The 18645-nt window shown below is 39.3% G+C and overlaps 1 protein-coding gene across 1 annotated transcript in view; it reads right to left on the reverse strand.

The window, feature by feature from the left end:
• Positions 1-491: 491 nt before the first annotated feature.
• The window catches only part of LMNB1 (lamin B1), a 53012-nt gene continuing 34858 nt past the window's right edge, over positions 492-18645 (reverse strand). The window contains exons 6-11 of the mRNA XM_055548748.1: positions 16794-17014; positions 15527-15752; positions 13690-13794; positions 9399-9518; positions 3854-3961; positions 492-1183 (exon numbers count right to left, since the gene is read on the reverse strand). Of these exons, the coding sequence (XP_055404723.1) occupies positions 1142-1183; positions 3854-3961; positions 9399-9518; positions 13690-13794; positions 15527-15752; positions 16794-17014 (822 nt within the window). The 3' untranslated portion in view covers positions 492-1141. The remainder of the gene's footprint in view (positions 1184-3853; positions 3962-9398; positions 9519-13689; positions 13795-15526; positions 15753-16793; positions 17015-18645) is intronic.

An 18645-nucleotide genomic window follows, 5' to 3' on the forward strand; every position in this document is an offset into this window, starting at 1 on the left:
ACAGTAAAACTAGATTCTGGAAATATTATCTCCATCTTTTTCCTTTAAAAGGAATATCTTCCCCAATTTCTCCCATAGTCCCTATGTTCCCACATGGCTTTCTTAAAGAGATTTTAAAAGGTCTTACTGTTAATAAGCTAAAAAATATAAATGATAACTGGGCTCCAAAAAAATTAGCTATTATTATTGCTTTTATTATAAGTGCTATTATTAATGACAGCAGGGTACTGAAAACAGGGGAGACCCCAAAAGAGTCTGTGTGTTTATCTTCCCATTATCAGAGCCTTAAAGAAAAACCTAGTTCAAACAAGAGGCCAAATTATTTTTATCCCCTCAAAATGTCTTTAAAGTTAAAACAGACAGCAGATTAATATTAAAACAGCCTTTTATTGTTAATGTCACGTAAGAAATTTAAGCAAGTTACACTATCTTAAAAAACACAACTAATGCGTTTTAGGAGAAACCCTTCCCTTCCCTCTCCTCCCCCTCCCCCCATTCCCCTTGCGAATTAAGAATCTAAGAGAAGAAGTAACCATAAAACAAAGTTTTGTGGAATCCTTCATCCAGAGTGCTTACATGATGATTAGGTTATATTGCCTTCTTACAAAATTTCTCTTTTCTAGTTAAAAAAAATTTTTGTAGCCTTGATTGTTTATTACAAAAAAATTCAGTACAAAAGTTCAATATATTGAAAAATGCCTTTCCCCTCCCTCACAGCACCGTTATATATAGCAGAGGATAATCAAGAGCAGATTGCTAATCTAGATGGAGCAATCTTCAAATTAAACCCAGACACACAGTGGTTTATTTACCCTCCCCCTCCCCCTCCTAAGAACTTTAAAAAAAAAAAAAAAAAAAAAAAACACACATACAAAAAAATGTCAAAAAATTTGAGGGAACCTTTCCAAACAGTACAGTTAATTCAGTGTCAATAATTCACATCTTGCAACAAAGTGTATGGATATGATTTCTTTTACAAAACTTTCAGTGTCAAAAAAGGAAATTAAGGCCATCAGATTCGCAGCTTAAAAATTCACATAAAGGAATATAAAAATATTCTGTGCTTCTGAGAAGGCTCTGCACTGCATGTAGGTAAGGATTACCATACTTCTTTATTCTGAGGAAGACAGTTGACTTGAGTTTACATAATTGCACAGCTTCTGTTGGAACCTCTTGGGGCTCCCTGGTGAGGAAACAGAAAGAAAACTCTTAGCGCTAAGACAATGGATCACAGTGTTTTAAAATAAGGAAGAGATACTACAAATTCATTATCACTTACCTCCAAATGGATCTTTATTATTTATTACTTCTCACCCTTTCTAACCTTCTCTTATGGACTGCCCCCTAGGATACTGAAACAAACTCCAAAACACTGATTCTCAACTCTAGCTGCATGTACAAATCCTGAGGAGCTTTAAAAAAAAAAAAAAGCTGATCTAGGCCTCTAGATTAAATGAGAATTTCTCACTTACCTGGGGAATAGTATCTATTTATAAGTCATGTTAAAATTCCCTAAGTAGTTCTAATATTCAGCTGAAGCTGAAAACCACTGTTCAATAACATCCTTTTGTAATTTGGTAAACAAGAAATCAGTAGACAGGATTTCTGAACACAAAGAATACGGCTGGCTGGACCCTCAGCTTTCAGATCCTGAAGCATCTGCACTGGGTTGATCTTCAAATGAGAAGTCAAAATGGCTCCATCTACCCATTTCTTTCTCACTCACTAATTCCTTAAAATCTTACAACATGACTGACTCACCACTTGACTGAACAGAAACTGGTTTCTTGAAGGTCAAACAAAAAGACTTCAAATCAACCCAAAAGGCCACTGGACTCTTTCTCTAACGTGAAGTGAAAATAGCTGATCCGTCCTTCCATCTTCCTTCTTTTGAACCTCGATATCATTATTTCTTCTGATCACAGAAGCTAAAAAACCTTGCACATCTTTCTTTTTCCTTCTTGCCCTCAAGTTAGTCACTATGCCTTAATGACATATCCCCTGTGATGAATTAAAAATCCTCATAAATTCACTGCCATTCCTCCCATTTGAGATACCCAGGGTTTACCGCTCCCCCGCCCCTGCCCCGGAACTGGAGCTGGCCTATGACTTTCTCTGACTGAGAGAATATGGGCTTTTAAGAAATCTAGTGCTCTCTGTTTTTACTTTCTTGGAAACCAGCTGCCATGTTGTAAAGAAGGCTAGGTTAAACCACCAAATGATGAGAAACTGCCTGGAAAGAGACATGAAGAGCATTCCTGCCCCAGCCAAGCTTCCAGCTGAATGCAACTGCATGACTCACTTCACTCTCCATTGTGTGAATCAAAAAAATGCCCAGTTAAGCCCAGTCATAGGAATTAAGAAATCACTGTTTTAACCCACTGAGTTTTAAGGTGGTTTCTTAATGTAGCAACAACAGATAATCTAAACCCCCATAGAACAGCACTGTGTGTGTGTTAGTCACTCAGCTGTGTCTGACTCTTTCTGACCCCATTGACTGTAACTCGTCAGGTTCCTCCATCCATGGAATTCTCCAGGCAAGAATACTGGAATGGGCTGCCATTCCCTTCTCCAGAAGAGCTTCCCTAGCCAGGGATCGAACCCAGGTCTCCTACATTTCGGGGTAGAGTCTTTACTGTCTGAGCCACCAGGGAAGCCCAGAACACCACTGTCTGACTTTTCATACTCAAATAACTGCCTATCCTTCAAAATACTGGACAGAACCTATTTTCCAGAGATCTTCTCAATTGTTCTGGTGGCTTAAAGAGCCTTCTCCAGCATTTGACCTGCTGTAACTCAAGCTCTGAACCCCTAGTCTCTTATATTATTCTACTACCAGTCATTATAATGCTTCCCATAAGGGCAGGAAATGGATCTCGTGTCTGTTTCTTGTTAAAGCCGAGTATAAAATACCTGTTCTTAACACATTACTCACCAGAGATGTATTAATACTATACACCTTAGTTTCTACAACCTCCAGGCCCCCAGGGCAATAATGTGCTAAATATTCCTCCAAAATGTATAAGGAAGTACCCAGGCCAAAAATCCATCCTACCGTAGCCTACCTCAAGTGGTTCTCACTCTAGAGAGCAAGCTCCTAACTTCTGACTCTGGAGGCTGAATACATAAGATGTTTATTTGGAGCAGGACTGGGGCTAATTAAGGCAAATGAACAGATTTAGAAATCTAGAGACATGGTGAAGTCTTATAAGGATAAGAGTATGAATTTTGATTAATGATCAGACTTGAACAGCTTGAGAATATAAACTGAAGGCTTATTACTTATTAATAATTCCAATTTAATTAATTAAAATCAAATTTGGAGTTCCTTTATTTCAAGGGCTCTCAAAAGTCCAAGCATCAGCTAAAATCTAGCTTGCAATTAAATGATTAAAAACTTAAGACAGCAAGAATTTTGCTTCACATCGAAATTGAATATTACTCTTTTTTTAAAGTTTATATGTAGATACCTACTCTAACTTAGTCATCTAAACTCAAAGAACCCTTCAATAAATAATTCTGAGCATGCATTCCAATCCATATATACTTATGTGGCACACATGTCCTGCTATAACATATGATATACATTACAAAACAAAAGACAACACTGAAATTCAATATGAGAAACAATTTTTTAAAAAGAAGGGCTAACATTTTCTTCCAGTACTCAAACGTACTGTATCTTGAATATCCCCTCAGGAAAAACAAACCCCACTTGGTAGATCACTGATTTGGTTCATCAAGTAATAGGGGAAAAGAAAAAAAAAAAAAAAAAATCGAGCCCTACTATCGGTTTTTGGTCTTCATGTAACTATGTTAATAAAATTTAAAAAGAACTATATTGAAGTAATACCTGCTGGTGGAAAAGTTCCTCCTCAACAGCCACTTCGGCTGCTTCTTCCTCCTCCTCTTCCTCTTCGGGTATGGTTGTTTTGAAGACTGTACTTCTCTGAGCAACCTCCTAAACAAGAGTTTGATTTTAAGTTAAAACACTATACTTAAAACCACAAAGTCTGTGGGAGGACATCCTTTCTTTGCATAAATTTAAGAAACTGTATTCCTACATCAGGGACTTTTTTTAAAGTGGTTCATCAGTAGTACTTCAACTACTAAACAGGAATTTTTGCATAATTAGTAGCAGTTCTTAGATCTTCAATATTCCTTGCAGGGAAGCTACTGGGATCCAATTTGAAATACCCACTGAGAAGTTTCCACTGCTTTTTATCCCATTCTGTTACTAAGAATTCTGTAAATGATTTGGCACACTAAATTCTTTATAATACTCAACATGAATCCAGCTTAAAGATCGTGGCTCCTAGAAAAGAGAGGGTACTAAATAAATGCTGAATAAAATAAAGTCAGAGGCCAACTGCTGTGCTCTCAGGGATCCTGGTAGCAAGAAGACCTCCTGAGACTGAAAAGGACACGCTTTCATCCCTTCAGCAACTAGTTCCTCTTAAAAGAAATGGAATCAAGACACAGGAACAGTATTTATTCATAACATGCTAGTGAAGTCCCAATGAACTCTGCACAAAAAAACTGATTTGTCATTCACTGGTGTAACAGAAAGTAGGAGCAAATACAGACGACTTTGCTGTAGAGAATGCTGACTTGCACAAATGCAGCAGCGTTTTTGTTTAAGCACAAGGCTAACCTGATGATCTAGCAGCAAGTAAATGTGTCCTAGAGTGCTACAGAGCTTCTAATTTTACTCTGTATTGTGTCTTAAGGTCACTCAAGAAAGGTAAGTCCAGATGAAGATGCGAAAATCATGTGAGTAAAAGCTTATCTGAAACTTAAAACATGGACCAACTAGTTTAAACTGGCAAAGGAAGAAAATCAGAGAACAGTGTCAGAAACATGAGACTTCAATTTAAAGTATATCCATGGATATAGTTTATAAATGAAGCTGAGGTAGCACAGTAATGTTTTGTCTAGACTTTAGATTTTTGCTGCATGGCCAAGGAAGATGGACCATTTTGAGTCTCAATTAGCCAGAAACTTCTATTCTGTGAGATCAGTCTGTGTCAGATTGCTTAAACCAAATGAGTGCTAATAAAAAAGCATGTGAATCCTTAGATCAGTTACAGCTCTTTGAACTAAGATATACACTGAGGTATGGTGGCACACAAAACAGAAAAAGGACTAAAAGTTTTCCGAGTATCTAGCTTCCCTCAAGTCATCTTAAAATAAGACAAGTCAAACAAAATCGGTTACAGAATTCTCAGACTTCCTGGTTGTCCATCAGTTGAGAATCTGCCTGCCGGTGCAGGGGACACAAGTTCAATCCCTTGTCTGGGAAGACTCCACAGGCCTTGGGGCAACTAGGCCCGTGCACCACAGCCCCTGAGTCTGTGCCCTAGAACCCGTGCTCTGCAACAAAAGGAGCCACTGCCATGAGAAGCCCATGCACCACAGCTAGAGAAGCCCCTGCAGCCGCAACCAGAGAAAACCCACGCGCAGCATGAAGACTCGCACAGCTGGAAGCCAAGAAGGAAGGCTTTTAAAAAAAAGATGGTTTAAAAAAAAAAGTGTTACAGAATTCTCACATTTCAGCTTCTAGCAGCTCATGACAATGGACACATCCCATATGGAAACACTGGCTCTTAGAGCTTGTGATAAAACACCAGACTATGAGCCTCAAATGAGAAGCTTAGAAAATAGCAATTTGCCCAACTTCATTAATTATGAATTACTTCAGCATAACTGCCTTTAATTTAAGCCTGCTGTTAAGCACTTTTCATTTGACAACATTTAAAAACCAATTAATCTAATGCAGAAAGCCTGTATGGAATATAAGTGAGCTAAATGTCTACAGATTTCAATAAAAAAATAATAAAATTCAGAATCAAAACTTGTTGGGAGGTTTAGGCCCAAAAAGGTACTAAAGATAAATGTCTTTACCAAAAAAATTTCTCTTAGAAGGACACCGAACCGTATCAGTGATCTGAAAGGCATACACAGATGGTTTGCTTCTCTATCAACATGTCATGGGGCTGTCCAGATAAAGCCTGGGCACATACAGGTACACCATCTACCCAGCAGTGCAGCAGGGCTAGCTCCCATGCTGTCTCTCCAACTCCGCACTCAGTCATGCCATGTGGGTAGCCTGGAATCACCAGTGTGAGTATTCACACCACAGAAACCAGCAATTACCACAAATCAAGGTGCTTTTTATTGATGAAGGAGCTGGCTGTTAAACTATGGGGTCTCAGGACACACAAGTAGTATCTACATGTACAAAAGTTTCAGGGACGCCTGTATTTTAGAGGTACAGAGAGACCGCTTTATTATTTTCCTCATTAAAAAAAAAATAATCATCATCCATGTTTTCTGTGGTGACACTTACTGCTTTTAACCCCCCAGCATTCCACCCCACTCATTTCTCATTAAGAATGCACAGTTTTACCTGGGCACCCTCTCTCACATGGAGATGTGACGTGTGTGTCACAAGGAGCCGAGTGTGATCTAGCCGTGGAGGTGGAGGACGGCTCAAGCTCAAATTCTGTCCTCCCAACTCCAGGAACTAGCTAAGAGATGGGCATATGACCCAGGCTGGTAAAACAAGAGCGAAGCCCAGGCGAGGACCTGACTGGGACCATGCTCCTGCCCACAAGAAGTCAATCTGGAATGATGGCACCTCCAGCCAGCAGCTGTCTTGCATCCATGAGGGAGACACTCAGGAAAGAGACTGCAGAAAGATCCCAGGAAACAGACCGCAGAAAGATCCCAGGAAACAGACTGCAGAAAGATCCCTGGGGACGCTGGGTGAGCCAGTGGATCAAGTCCACTCTCCCTGGATTGTTGTATTGTGAGCTCACATATCCCCATTACTTTAAAGCCAGTTTAATTGGGTTTCCTGATACCTCCAATGCCTCAGCAAGAAAACATGCATTGAAAAATTAAGTTGACTCAATAAGTCAGTTACCTACAGTGTTATAGAAAAATGGTCTTTACAGGTGGTAATTATGAATTATGATAAATACAGTCTGGAACCTACTAATGAACATGGCCTTACAGAATGAAATATATAAATGCCAAAAGTACTTGTCTGACAATCACAGAAATAAGAACCATATTCATAATACTTTGCTCATTTCTGACAGAAGTCACTTTACAGAGTCTAGCAAGCAGAAGACAGAAGTTTGTTAAAAGAACAGGCAAACAAACTCAACAATCTAATATTCAGTGGTTTGGATTATGAAGGGAAACCTAAGCTTCAGTCAGCTATATTGATACATCATCAGTAACACTACCTCTAGACATATCCCATGTCATGGAATCTACTTTGTTCACTTGTCCTTGAACCTATTTTGTGGGCTTTTAAACCTCCTGCATCCCGAATTATCTTCCTATAAGATCGTTTCTAAGTTGGAACATGTTTTCACACACAAAAAAGATGGGACTAGATTCCATGGCTCATAAAAACCTATTTTATCTACCATGGCCCCTTATTAACAGCACTTTTCCATCTGTGTGAATCGTCACTCATAACATTTTGAAAAACACATGCGCTCCTCCAGTTTCAGACCTTGGAGAAACTACCAATTTAGAAGCTGCAGTAATTTCAGCACTCGGGCAGCACCAGCTACAGCTGGGAAGAGTTCCAAAGTGCTAACGGCAAGAAGTAAGCAGGGCTCCATGCTGAGAAGAGGAGGAAGATTCGGTTCCTTGAAGTTTGTCAATTACTGAAGGCATTTTTAAACACCCTCCAACCCTGAGACAGAGAAGGCAATGGCACCCCACTTCAGTACTCTTGCCTGGAAAATCCCATGGATGGAGGAGCCTGGTAGGCTGCAGTCCATGGGATCGCGAAGAGTCAGACACAACCGAGCGACTTCACTTTTCACTTTCATGCATTGGAGAAGGAAATGGCAACCCACTCCAGTGTTCTTGCCTGGAGAATCCTAGGGATGGGGGAGCCTGGTGGGCTGCCGTCTGTGGGGTCGCATAGAGTCGGACACGACTGAAGCGACTTAGCAGCAGTAGCAGCAACCCTGAGAACCTAGGAGGTATTTGGAGGTGAACTGTACTGAGGTCTACAGTGAAAAAAAATCAGATGCCCTTTCATTTTCAACCTCAGTCTGAGATCAAGGGCATTCTTCTTTCAGCAGACAGTGAGTTCAGTTCCATATGAAGAGAGGTCTAAACACCAGCAGATTCTTACAGTGAAGGATGGGTGGGAAGATGGCTGGGAATAAGGCGCCTCATATGCAAACACCTCAGAACCCATCGTGAATGCAGTTAATAACTTTATTTCTCTGTACTTAAGTGAAGGTCTATGCTTGATTTTTCTAAAATTTTATCTAGTAAATTCTTACTGAATATGTGCCAGGAAAACTCAGAACAGCTCCTTGTCCCTGTGTGCTTATTACTCTAGTGAGACAAGACAACCTGACAAGCAAGGCAAGGTCTGTCACCTGGCACAATGGGAGCAGGAAGAACTCCTGACCTGTCACCATGCCTGCCTTTGCAGACACTGTGATCTCTTAGTATGTGTGTGTGGCTGGGGGAACTTGGAGGCGTCTTTATGTGACAATAGGGGTAGCTTAGGTTCTTTGACAAGAATTCTATGACTGATATGTTAAACATACACATCAAGCAAAGGTACACTCCTCAATCTTTAAACTCAGTTTCACAAGCATGCGGAAAGCTAGTAACAAGGTTAATAATATAAGCATTTACCAGAGGCCAGATACTATTCTGAGCACTTCCCAAGGACTGTTTCATTTATATTACTCTTATTATATTATCATCTCATTTATTGTAATCACTTTGTTATTACCATCTTCACTTTAAAATGATAAAACTAAGAGAGCTGAAGGAACTCACCTAAAGTCACAAGGTCACTGGGCAGTGGAGACAGAAACTGAAAACAGACTGAATTCTGGAATCTGTGTTAACAATCAAAACTACGACAAACTCATATTTCATTCCTAAAATCTAAAACCTGCAGTTAGCTTTACTTTGACTGACTCAGCAGCCTTGGTCTGATTTAAGCAATCAGTTACTTCACATTTGATTTCATCCTTGAAAAGAAATCACACTTGCACGATGAACTCTCAAATGAAACTGACACCGTGGTGGGGACACAGATAACAGACTTTTGGTTGCCAAGGGGGAGGGGTTTGGGGGAGGGATGGAATGGGAGGTTGGGGTTAGCAGAAGTACGCTTTTACATATTGAATGGATAAATAAGGCCCTACTTTATAATAGCACAGAGAAACAATACATTCAATATCCTATGATAAACTATAACAGAAAAGAATATTTTTTACAAATATACATATGTGTATAACTGAATGACTTTGTTGTACAGCAATAATTAACACAACACTATAAATCAACTATACTTCAATTTAAAAAAAAAAAATGACACTGGTGAAACCGATACGTACTTCTCCCTGAGAGTTTTTCAATATGACCTTCACATCTTCGCCAGTGCCCCAAGAGTTCTGGTTCTTCCAGATGAGGTCGGTGGGAGGGCTGGCTGTGACACCGGCATTCGCAGCCCAGATCTGGGAAAGAGAAAGGAAATCAAGTCAGTCGACACACAGCCCTGCTCGCCCACGTGCCGATAACATAACGATGAGACTTTTTAACATCTTGTAAGAGGAGTGATTCTAGAATTTCCAGGACTATGACCTAGCTTCAGCCTTGCTATATTAACCAGCTATGTTTCCAAGAGCCACAGAGATCATCCAGACCTCAGCTTCCCCATCTAATAAGTAAAAATGCTGCTACAAGGACTAGATTCATATCCTAGCTCTCCTAACATGTCAGCTCACCTTGATCAAGCTACCTTACTTTTACCCTCCAATGGGACAGAAATGGTACTGTTAATACATGGGACTACTGTGAAGGAAAATGATGACCCACAAAGAGGAGCTAAAGCTGAAACCCCAATACTTTGGCCACCTGATGCGAAGAGCTGACTCATTTGAAAAGACCCTGATGCTGGGAAAGATTGAGGGCAGGAGGAGAAGGGGACGACGGATGATGAGATGGTTGGATGGCATCACCAACTCAATGGACATGGGTTTGGGTAGACTCTGGGAGTTGGTGATGGACAGGGAGGCCTGGTCTGCTGCGGTTCATGGGGTCACAAAGAATCACACATGACTGAGCAACTGAACTGATAAAGAGGAGATGGCTGACTCAATGAATTTAAGCTCTCACTGCCAGCACTCTATTATTCTACGGGTCTTATGAGCCATCCTTCCATGTAGAGCCTTCTGCCCTGCTCCAGTGGGATCCCCTAGCTGCCTACAGCAGGAACTGAGGAGATGACTAACTTCTCTAGAAATCTCTGCAGCAGACAGCCTATCTAGAATACTGTAATGGAAAGTGGTATATACCCAACTAGGGACAGCGTCATAATATCCCAGAATGTCTGAGACTGAATTCCAAAAAGAAGTCAGGAAACAGAAAATCACTCATTATTCAATGGAAAACATGACTGCTATTGAAACAGACAAAACAAACAAAAGAAATATTTCCCTTTTCCTAAACAAGGAAATTCCGCAATATTTTAATGTATTTACTGGCAGAAGAGTACTGGTAGAATAGAGAAAACCTGAAAGTTAGAAAACCTGGGTTTGAATTATGGACATATGTGTGTGATATGTGATGTGATAGTCCCTCAATCATGTCTGACTCTTTGCGACCCCATGGATTGTAGCCTGCCAGGCTCCTCTGTCCATGGAATTCTCCAGGCAAGAATACTGGAGTAGGTAGCCATTGCCTTCTCCAAGGGATCTTTCGACCCAGGGATCAAACCCAGGTCTCCTATGTCTCCTGCACTGCAGGCAGATTCTTTACCAGTGAGCATAACACTACACCTCTACAAACCTCTATGTCCTCTCCTGTAGGGACACTATGACCAGTCCTGATCTTTCCAAAAGACCATATGAAGACAGATAGCAAAGTTTTGTACTCCATACATTGTTTAGGAGCATAAAGGGCCATACAATGGCAAAATGAAGACTGGAGATGATATAAGCTGGTATCTTTTTAAATGGGGAGAAAACTTTATCAATTACTAATTAGGAGAAACCCCTTTCCTCTTAAGCTTCTTTGAAGCTTCCAAATCTTCCAACAGCTTTATAAATGGAAAAGGGCAGAGAGCAAATATACTAGGATAAAACTGAAAAAAAAGAACTGGATCCAGGCTGACCTTTGGGTTTTGCGGAATATTAATCTAACCTCAAGCTATACTTTTCACTATTCCATATGGAATCATACACTTGATTTAGTGTTAATAATAACACATCAGTAACCTTACTGGGTAATTTAACCTAAAACTAATATGTCCTAGAGCTGTACTGTTCAACATGGTAGTCATATGAAGCTTGTGAGCACTTGAAACATGGCTAGTAAGTATAAAGATTTAGTTAAAAAAAAAAAGTAAAATATCTAGTAATTTTTTCTATTGATCATGATATAATAATGAATTGGTGAAATCATAATATTTTAGATACACTGAGTTAAATAAAAGATAGTTCTAAAATTAATTTCACCTTTCTTTTTCACTTGTTTTAAATGTGGCTACATGGAAATTTCAAATTACATATGTAGTTCCCTTACTTCGGGTCTAGAGTTTTAAACTGATCTTTGCTATTGCCTTGTCTTGTACAATTTTACAGGAAGATTACTTATCACTACCATGTTCCACAGAGCTTCTTAACACATTTAATTCCAGTTAACAAATGAAAAAAAAAAGTATTACTTTTTTATGTGAAAACTGATTTATCCCCTAGATCCACAGAATATATATATATATCTATTTAGTCACTGAGGAACTACATTCAGTGGAAAAAGCAGATGACTGGCCTAACAGTTTTATACTACTTTAAAGAGATAAACAGCATACTCAAATCTGAAAATTCTGAATTAAAATGTCAGATTCTTTCCAACACATTATGCAGCTTCCACATGACACACAATAGGACTGAGCAATTTTGTCTCACTATAATAATCACAGAAGAGAAGAAAAGACAGTGTGGTGAGAGTATGTTCCCATTTTCACCAATTATTACAAAATTAGCATCTGATATTTTCATAATGTGGTGGCAAGTTCTATGGATACATTTTTTTAAAGAGAAGTTCTAACCTATTTGAGGCTTTGATATTCAACACTAAGTAAGGTTTGCATCAATCATAAAATATCAAACATTTAATATTTTTTAAAAAGAACTGATAAAAGGACAGCCACTTCAACATTCTTTACAGATGAAAACAGTGACTTCTTTAAAATCTGTATCAAACTTAACATATTTTGTTTGCTAAGCCTCCTTACTGAGTAAAAACAAAGGAATTGTGTGTTTGCTCAAGGGAAAATATTTCTCTAAAAAGTGAGTCGGTAATACTTAGTAATGATTACATATGTGCAACTGCAGAACACAACCACAAAGCACCATTTAGAATTCAAAGCAGAGTCAGAAGGGCACGAAGCCCGTCGCCCTCTAAATCTTGACAGCTTAGATATCTGAAAGACCACACTGATCTTGCTAAAATATTATGTCTAGAGAATGATACTTGACAACATTACCTATCACCTAGCTGTGTTCAGTCGCTAAGTGGTGTCCAACTCTTTGTGACCCTGTGAACTGCAGCATGCCAAGCTTCCTGTCCTTCACTATCTCCTGGAGTTTGCTCAAACTCATATCCACTGAGTCAGTGATGTCATCCAACCATCTCATCCTCTGTTGTCCCCTTCTCCTCTTGCCCTCAATCTTTCCCAACATCAGAGTCTTTTCCAATGAGTCCACTCTTTGGCGCTGAAGTGCCAAAGTACTGGAGCTTCAGCTTCAGCACCAGACCTTCCAATGAATATTCAGGGTTGATTTCCTTTGGGATTGACTGGTTTGATCTCCTTGGAGTCTCCAAGTGACTCTCAAGAATCTTCTCCAACACCACAGTTTGATAGCATCAATTCCTCAGCGTTCAGCCTCCTTTATGATCCAACTCTCACATCCATACATGACAATGGAAAAACCATAGCTTTGACTAAACAGACCTTTGTGGGCAAAGTGAAGTCTCTGCTTTTTAGTACACTGTCTAGGTTTGACATAGCTCTTCTTTCAAGGAGCAAGCATCTTTTAATTTCATGGCTGCAGTCACCATCCGCACTGATCTTGGAGCCCTAGTAACTTTTGTTAAAACAAGTCCCTACCCCAACCTCAGAGATGGTAACTAAGAGTGAGGTAGACACCACCAGTCTAGACACCAAAACACTATCCAGATGATACTGATCCCCACCTAAGGCTAAAGACTGCTGTTTTAAGGCATACCTCAGCATTAATAGATCACCTCCTAACAGTTCTTTATGCCAAGTAGTATCTCCTGCATTACACTGGGCTACCAGGGAACACTCAAGAGGCAACTGTTTTTTTTTGTTTTGTTTTTCTTTCGTGGGGAGACAAGCAGGGAGGGGTGGGGGAAATCGGCTGTTAATATCTACTGGAGTAGATAAAACTATTTCAGAGGCCAATTCTTTCACTTTTAACAGTCAATTACCATCTCAAAAACACAGAATTTTTTAAATCTTTGGTAGCACTTGTAATTCCCGAATAATATCAAGAACGTTTTAATGCCCATATCTAAAATGTTTCTTTAAGCCAAAATGGTTTGAATTACTTTAATTATTGGTTAAGATAATGAAATTAAATGATGACTAAATTAACTTACTGTAACAGTCTGGCCTGCCTTCAGCACATATCTTGAGGTATATTTGTAACTCACTGATGTGTCTCCAATTTTTCTGATCATCTCCCAGCCTCCCATTGGTTGGTCCTATTGAAAAAAAAAAAATCAAGGTCACTTCAAATATACAAAAAGTTAGGGAATAATCAAATAAATCAATCCATAGGCAGTTAAACTAAGACAACTTTATGACTGTCTTCCCATGGTTCCTATTTTCCCTACTATAAAAAGAAAACATGGTTTTGTCTTTCAGTAAAACAGAAACTTTGACAATGCTGCAATCTTAATTATTAAGGTGTGTGACTTAAAGAGGGCAAAACTGGAAGAAAAGAGATGTAAACCAAACTAAATGCTCATATTCAATGCTAGATTAGGTGCTTAATTTACATTTACAACATCATCTCGCTGAATAACTACCATTTCACACATCGAATTTTTGACCGCCATAAGCTTTTATTTATTATTTTTAAAAATCACTTATTTATTTGGCTGTGCTGGATGTTAGTTGCATGCAGGATCTTTAGTTGTGGCAGGTGAGCTATTAGATGTAGCATATGGGATCTAGTTCCTTGATGGGGGATTGAACCTGGGTCCCCTGCATTGGGAACCCAGAGTCTTAGCCACTAGACCACCAGGGAAGTCCCTGCCATAAGCTTTTAAAATATAGACACATAAAGCCTAGAAAGAGAAGGAAGAAAACACACCCTTTTTCTTCCACATCTGTACCACTTGTGCCCATATTTAACACTTATTTTAAAGCATAAGAGGCTCAAAAAGGGTTAATAACATAATGAGCCAGTCCCAAGCACTGGCTTTCAATGTTAGCCCGTAGGCTGCCCCGAGCTGCCTGACTCCTAAGGAGCAGTTCAGGGTATTAAAGCAATTAGCTGCACTAATTTATTTATATCCATCTCTTACTCAAAGACAGGAATAAACGAGGCTGAGAGCCAGCTCCAGAACAGCTCCAAAAAGGGCGGCGATGACTCTTGTAACACAGCCAAACTACTACAACGGAGCAGCAGAGGCTCCCCTGTCCTTCAGTTTCTAAAGTCGTGACTGACAGGGCCTAGAGCCTGTGCTGCTCTGTATCAGAACCACTAAAGCTCCTTTGCCCATCCAAAGTATTTATTCATCCACATGCAAGACAGTTTTAATAGCTTTGAGGAGAAAAGAAGTGATTTTACAGACATTTTACAAATCCTGAATGTGCTTCTGAAAGTGCAATCCATTCCACTGTACCTGCCTCTGGTATCATCTGACAACCCTTCACAACCCCAGCTCAAAAGTTCAGGATTCCCTGCTATGAATATTTTATGTTTACTTTTAAATAATTTCAAGATTGGGCTTCATACTATTCCTAGTGCATATTAAATCAACAGTGTTCATTCATTTATTTACAGAGAAAAACACTCCTAACATGTGTCAGAGCCTGGGCTCATATTTCCTTCCTTTCATAAAGCTAACAGCTGTGAAAGAATACCAACGCAATCTATCTTCTTCACAGTTCTGGCTAGGACAGGGAATATTAGTAATTCATCCTTAGGAAGGCACGGTGGCAAAATGACCGGGTAAGAAAAAAACCCCTGGCTCTCTAAAGAGGAGCTAATGAATAAAAGTTTTAAACCACTAAGTGCACCATCCCTCTTCCTTTTCCTATTCAAGTTTATGCTACACTTCATGAATTTGGGTTAAAAAGGAGAGGGAAACTCTTATTTCATGAAGATGACTGAATCCAAATAAAGGCTGAGGAGTTATTACAATTGCAAGTCATACCCCCAATTAGCAAAGCTTCTCTGGACAAAAAGGGGGTCTGTGTTTTCACCTGTTCCGAAGTGTTCTTCAAGCGGATAAATTTTCCATCAACATCTATCTCTTCAATGCAGACATTCCCAGTGGCTGAGGCAGAATGGGAGATGCTGACACTGCTGCTGGCCTCAGATTCTTCCACGTCCACTCTCTTCCGCTTTCCTCTGGTGGTACGCACGCTGCGACTCGAGGACGCGCGTGACACTGTTACACGGGAAGAAGGGCTTGGAGAGAGCTTCAATCTACATGCGAGAAATAAAACGTTCCAATTATGAAACACATATGCTCTTCCTATCTTAATGCACATGCATTACTAAAGCACAACATTAATGACGATCTGCAAAAGCCAACGTACATCTTAACAAAAAGAAACTTGTTTGTGCTACAATGTCCACTATCAACATTCTTTTTAAAAATTATTATCTGAATGTTTTAGCTAAGAAAAGACCACAATCATAATGCACAAAGTTTGGAAAACTGGGAGAGGGGGTGGTGAGAGGTTGGGGGGAACAACTCATTTACCATCACCCCACCACAACCACTGTTACACTTAGTATACTTTCCGTAATTTTTTCAAACCTGCATTTTCTGTTTACAAAATTACAATCACAATGTATGCAATATTGAAATTAAATGTCTTTTTGTTCTAAGTGAGATACTTTCCCTTTGGAACTTTTTCTCAGAAAAGGTTTAAAAGGATTTATACACTAAGCAGATTTGAAAAGTACACAGTCTCTTTCAGCAAATCTGGTATTTTGCAGCATCCCTGCGTGTGTGCTCAGTCATGTCTGACTCTCTGCAACCCCATGGACTGCAGCCCGCCAAGATCCTCTGTCCATGGGATTTCCCAGGCAAGAATACTGGAGTGGGGTGCCATTTCCTACTCCAGGGGATCCTCCCAACCAAGGGGTTGAACCCATGTCTTCTGCAGCTCCTGCACTGGCAGTGGGATTCTTCACCACTGAGCCACCTGGAAGTCATTTTGCAGCATATTAAATTATCAAAACATTTAAAATCCCAAAGGAGAAATGGTATCCTTTCACAGTTCATCATTTAAAATAATAATACTAAGACTGCTTGTACATCTTCTGTTGTTGATGAAGAAGTAAGATCTATTACTACCTACCTCTACACCTAGATATTAAAAAAAAAAGAGAGAGAGAAAATATTTAGAGTTGTCCTACTTGTTTTTTTTTTTAAAAAATCCTATTTACTTTTCTTCAAATAGAAAGGGTGGGGGCAAAAAGTAGACTATGAGGTAGAGTGACAAGCAAGTTACATACCTCTCTTCTTCACCTTCTAGGAGTTTCCTATAAGCACTAATTTCCATGTCCAGGGCTAACTTGACGTCGAGAAGTTGTTCATAATCGTTCAACTGTTGCTGCATCTGATCACGTATTTCCGCCATCTCTCTCTCTTTGTCAGACAGCATGCGGCGAGAGTTGTCTCTTTCTTTAGCAAGCAAGTCCTCCAACTCCTGAATCCTCTCCAAACATGCTCTAGACTGAAGATTCAAGGGAACACATTTACTTTCTAGGAACATTCCAACATTAGCACAACACTAGCACAGCTATTTTAAAACATTTCCTGACCTGGAACAAATCCAATCTCTTAACATCAGAATTCAAGAACATTTTTATTTTAAGAAATTAAAAAACAAAATTCCTCCAATACAAAATACAACTCTTAGGAAAGTTTTGTCTTATAAAAAGGCTAGGAAAAGACATTCATCTAATGTGTCATAAATATACATATAATTTTTGTTTGACCAAATGAAACAAAATTTTAAGCTGTAGTTTTAGTAAAACAGTCTGGCTCCCCTACAAACCATTCAGCTCAAAAGTATAAAGTAACAAAAACAAAGAATTAAAAGAAAACTCATTGACAAAAGAAACTGAGTATCTTAATTCAGAAACTTAAGAGATTCTAGTTACCACTTCAGAAATGGTGTGCTTTCCCACACTCTATCAGCATGCAAATACCATATGATATAGTATAGTCTGTAAATATTATTGTAAACATGGAAACCTCATATTTGGTATTAAAAAAAAAACGAAAAATTACACCTCCTACACAAGAAGGTTCATCTTAGAAACCTTGTCGTTCACCAGGTAATCACTCATCTGCACGTCTCCAAAACAGAATTCATCTCCCTAACCTCAGAAAACGACCATGGTAATCAACTCCAAAAGACTTATATAGAGCTTAGGCCCTTAAATCACAAGTAGTATGCATCAAAGCAGGAGGGAAAGGGCACATACTGTGCAAAAGTGAAATCTGGAAGGCTAAAGATAAAAAGGATCTGTATTCCTTGCAGAAACATTACACTCTCGCTAGTGAATTTATTTCACACAGGGATATAGGTTAAATAATTTGAAACTGCTTTACATGTATACTGAAGCTGGACAAATAAGCAAACGGGATGGTAAAAACCAGGCTTCTTACTCTCAGAGAAAGAAGTTATAGGTAAGCAAGGAAGGAAGCCTAAAGTGAACCCAGTGGTACAGGGTTAGAGTCCCAGACATCTGTGTAAACGCGTGGTTACCTTAATATAAATACAAGTGGACAGAGAGACAATTACAGATAAGCATGTAAACATGGGTTAGCATATACGCATTTACCTAGCTCTGCCCACAGCAGGCCTAGCAACAATGACACCCCAATACCAATGAGCATACCCAGGGCCCAGAACTTGCTTTCTAGATACCACTCTCCAGTAAAAAGAACCAGAGCTCCCTAAAGAAACAGCTGATACCAGTGCTGAGATAGGGAAAATACACGATGAGCCTGGAGCATATTACAGAACCATAAAAAACAGAAGTGCTCCAAAAAGCGGGGAACATGGTAACCAATCTGACAAAACTCCTCAAAGCCAAAGCTGGAACAATCTGAGCCAATAATCTAGTATCCACATATAATCCAAATTATAAAAAGATTTTCCTGAGTCCATACTGACAGAACCCAATGAATGAATAAATAAATACACAAACAGGGGAAGAAGAGATGAATCTTGACAAAAGCATTCCATTTAACAAAGGTAAATACTCTCTTCAGAATGTGACGCATAATTCCTGCTCTTTATCCTTGAAAGCAGGCTGGACTCGGTGACTTACTTCCTAAAAACAGAGTAGGGAA

The sequence above is a fragment of the Bubalus kerabau genome, chromosome 1 (assembly GCF_029407905.1).
Source record: "Bubalus kerabau isolate K-KA32 ecotype Philippines breed swamp buffalo chromosome 1, PCC_UOA_SB_1v2, whole genome shotgun sequence".
Lineage (NCBI taxonomy): Eukaryota > Metazoa > Chordata > Mammalia > Artiodactyla > Bovidae > Bubalus > Bubalus kerabau.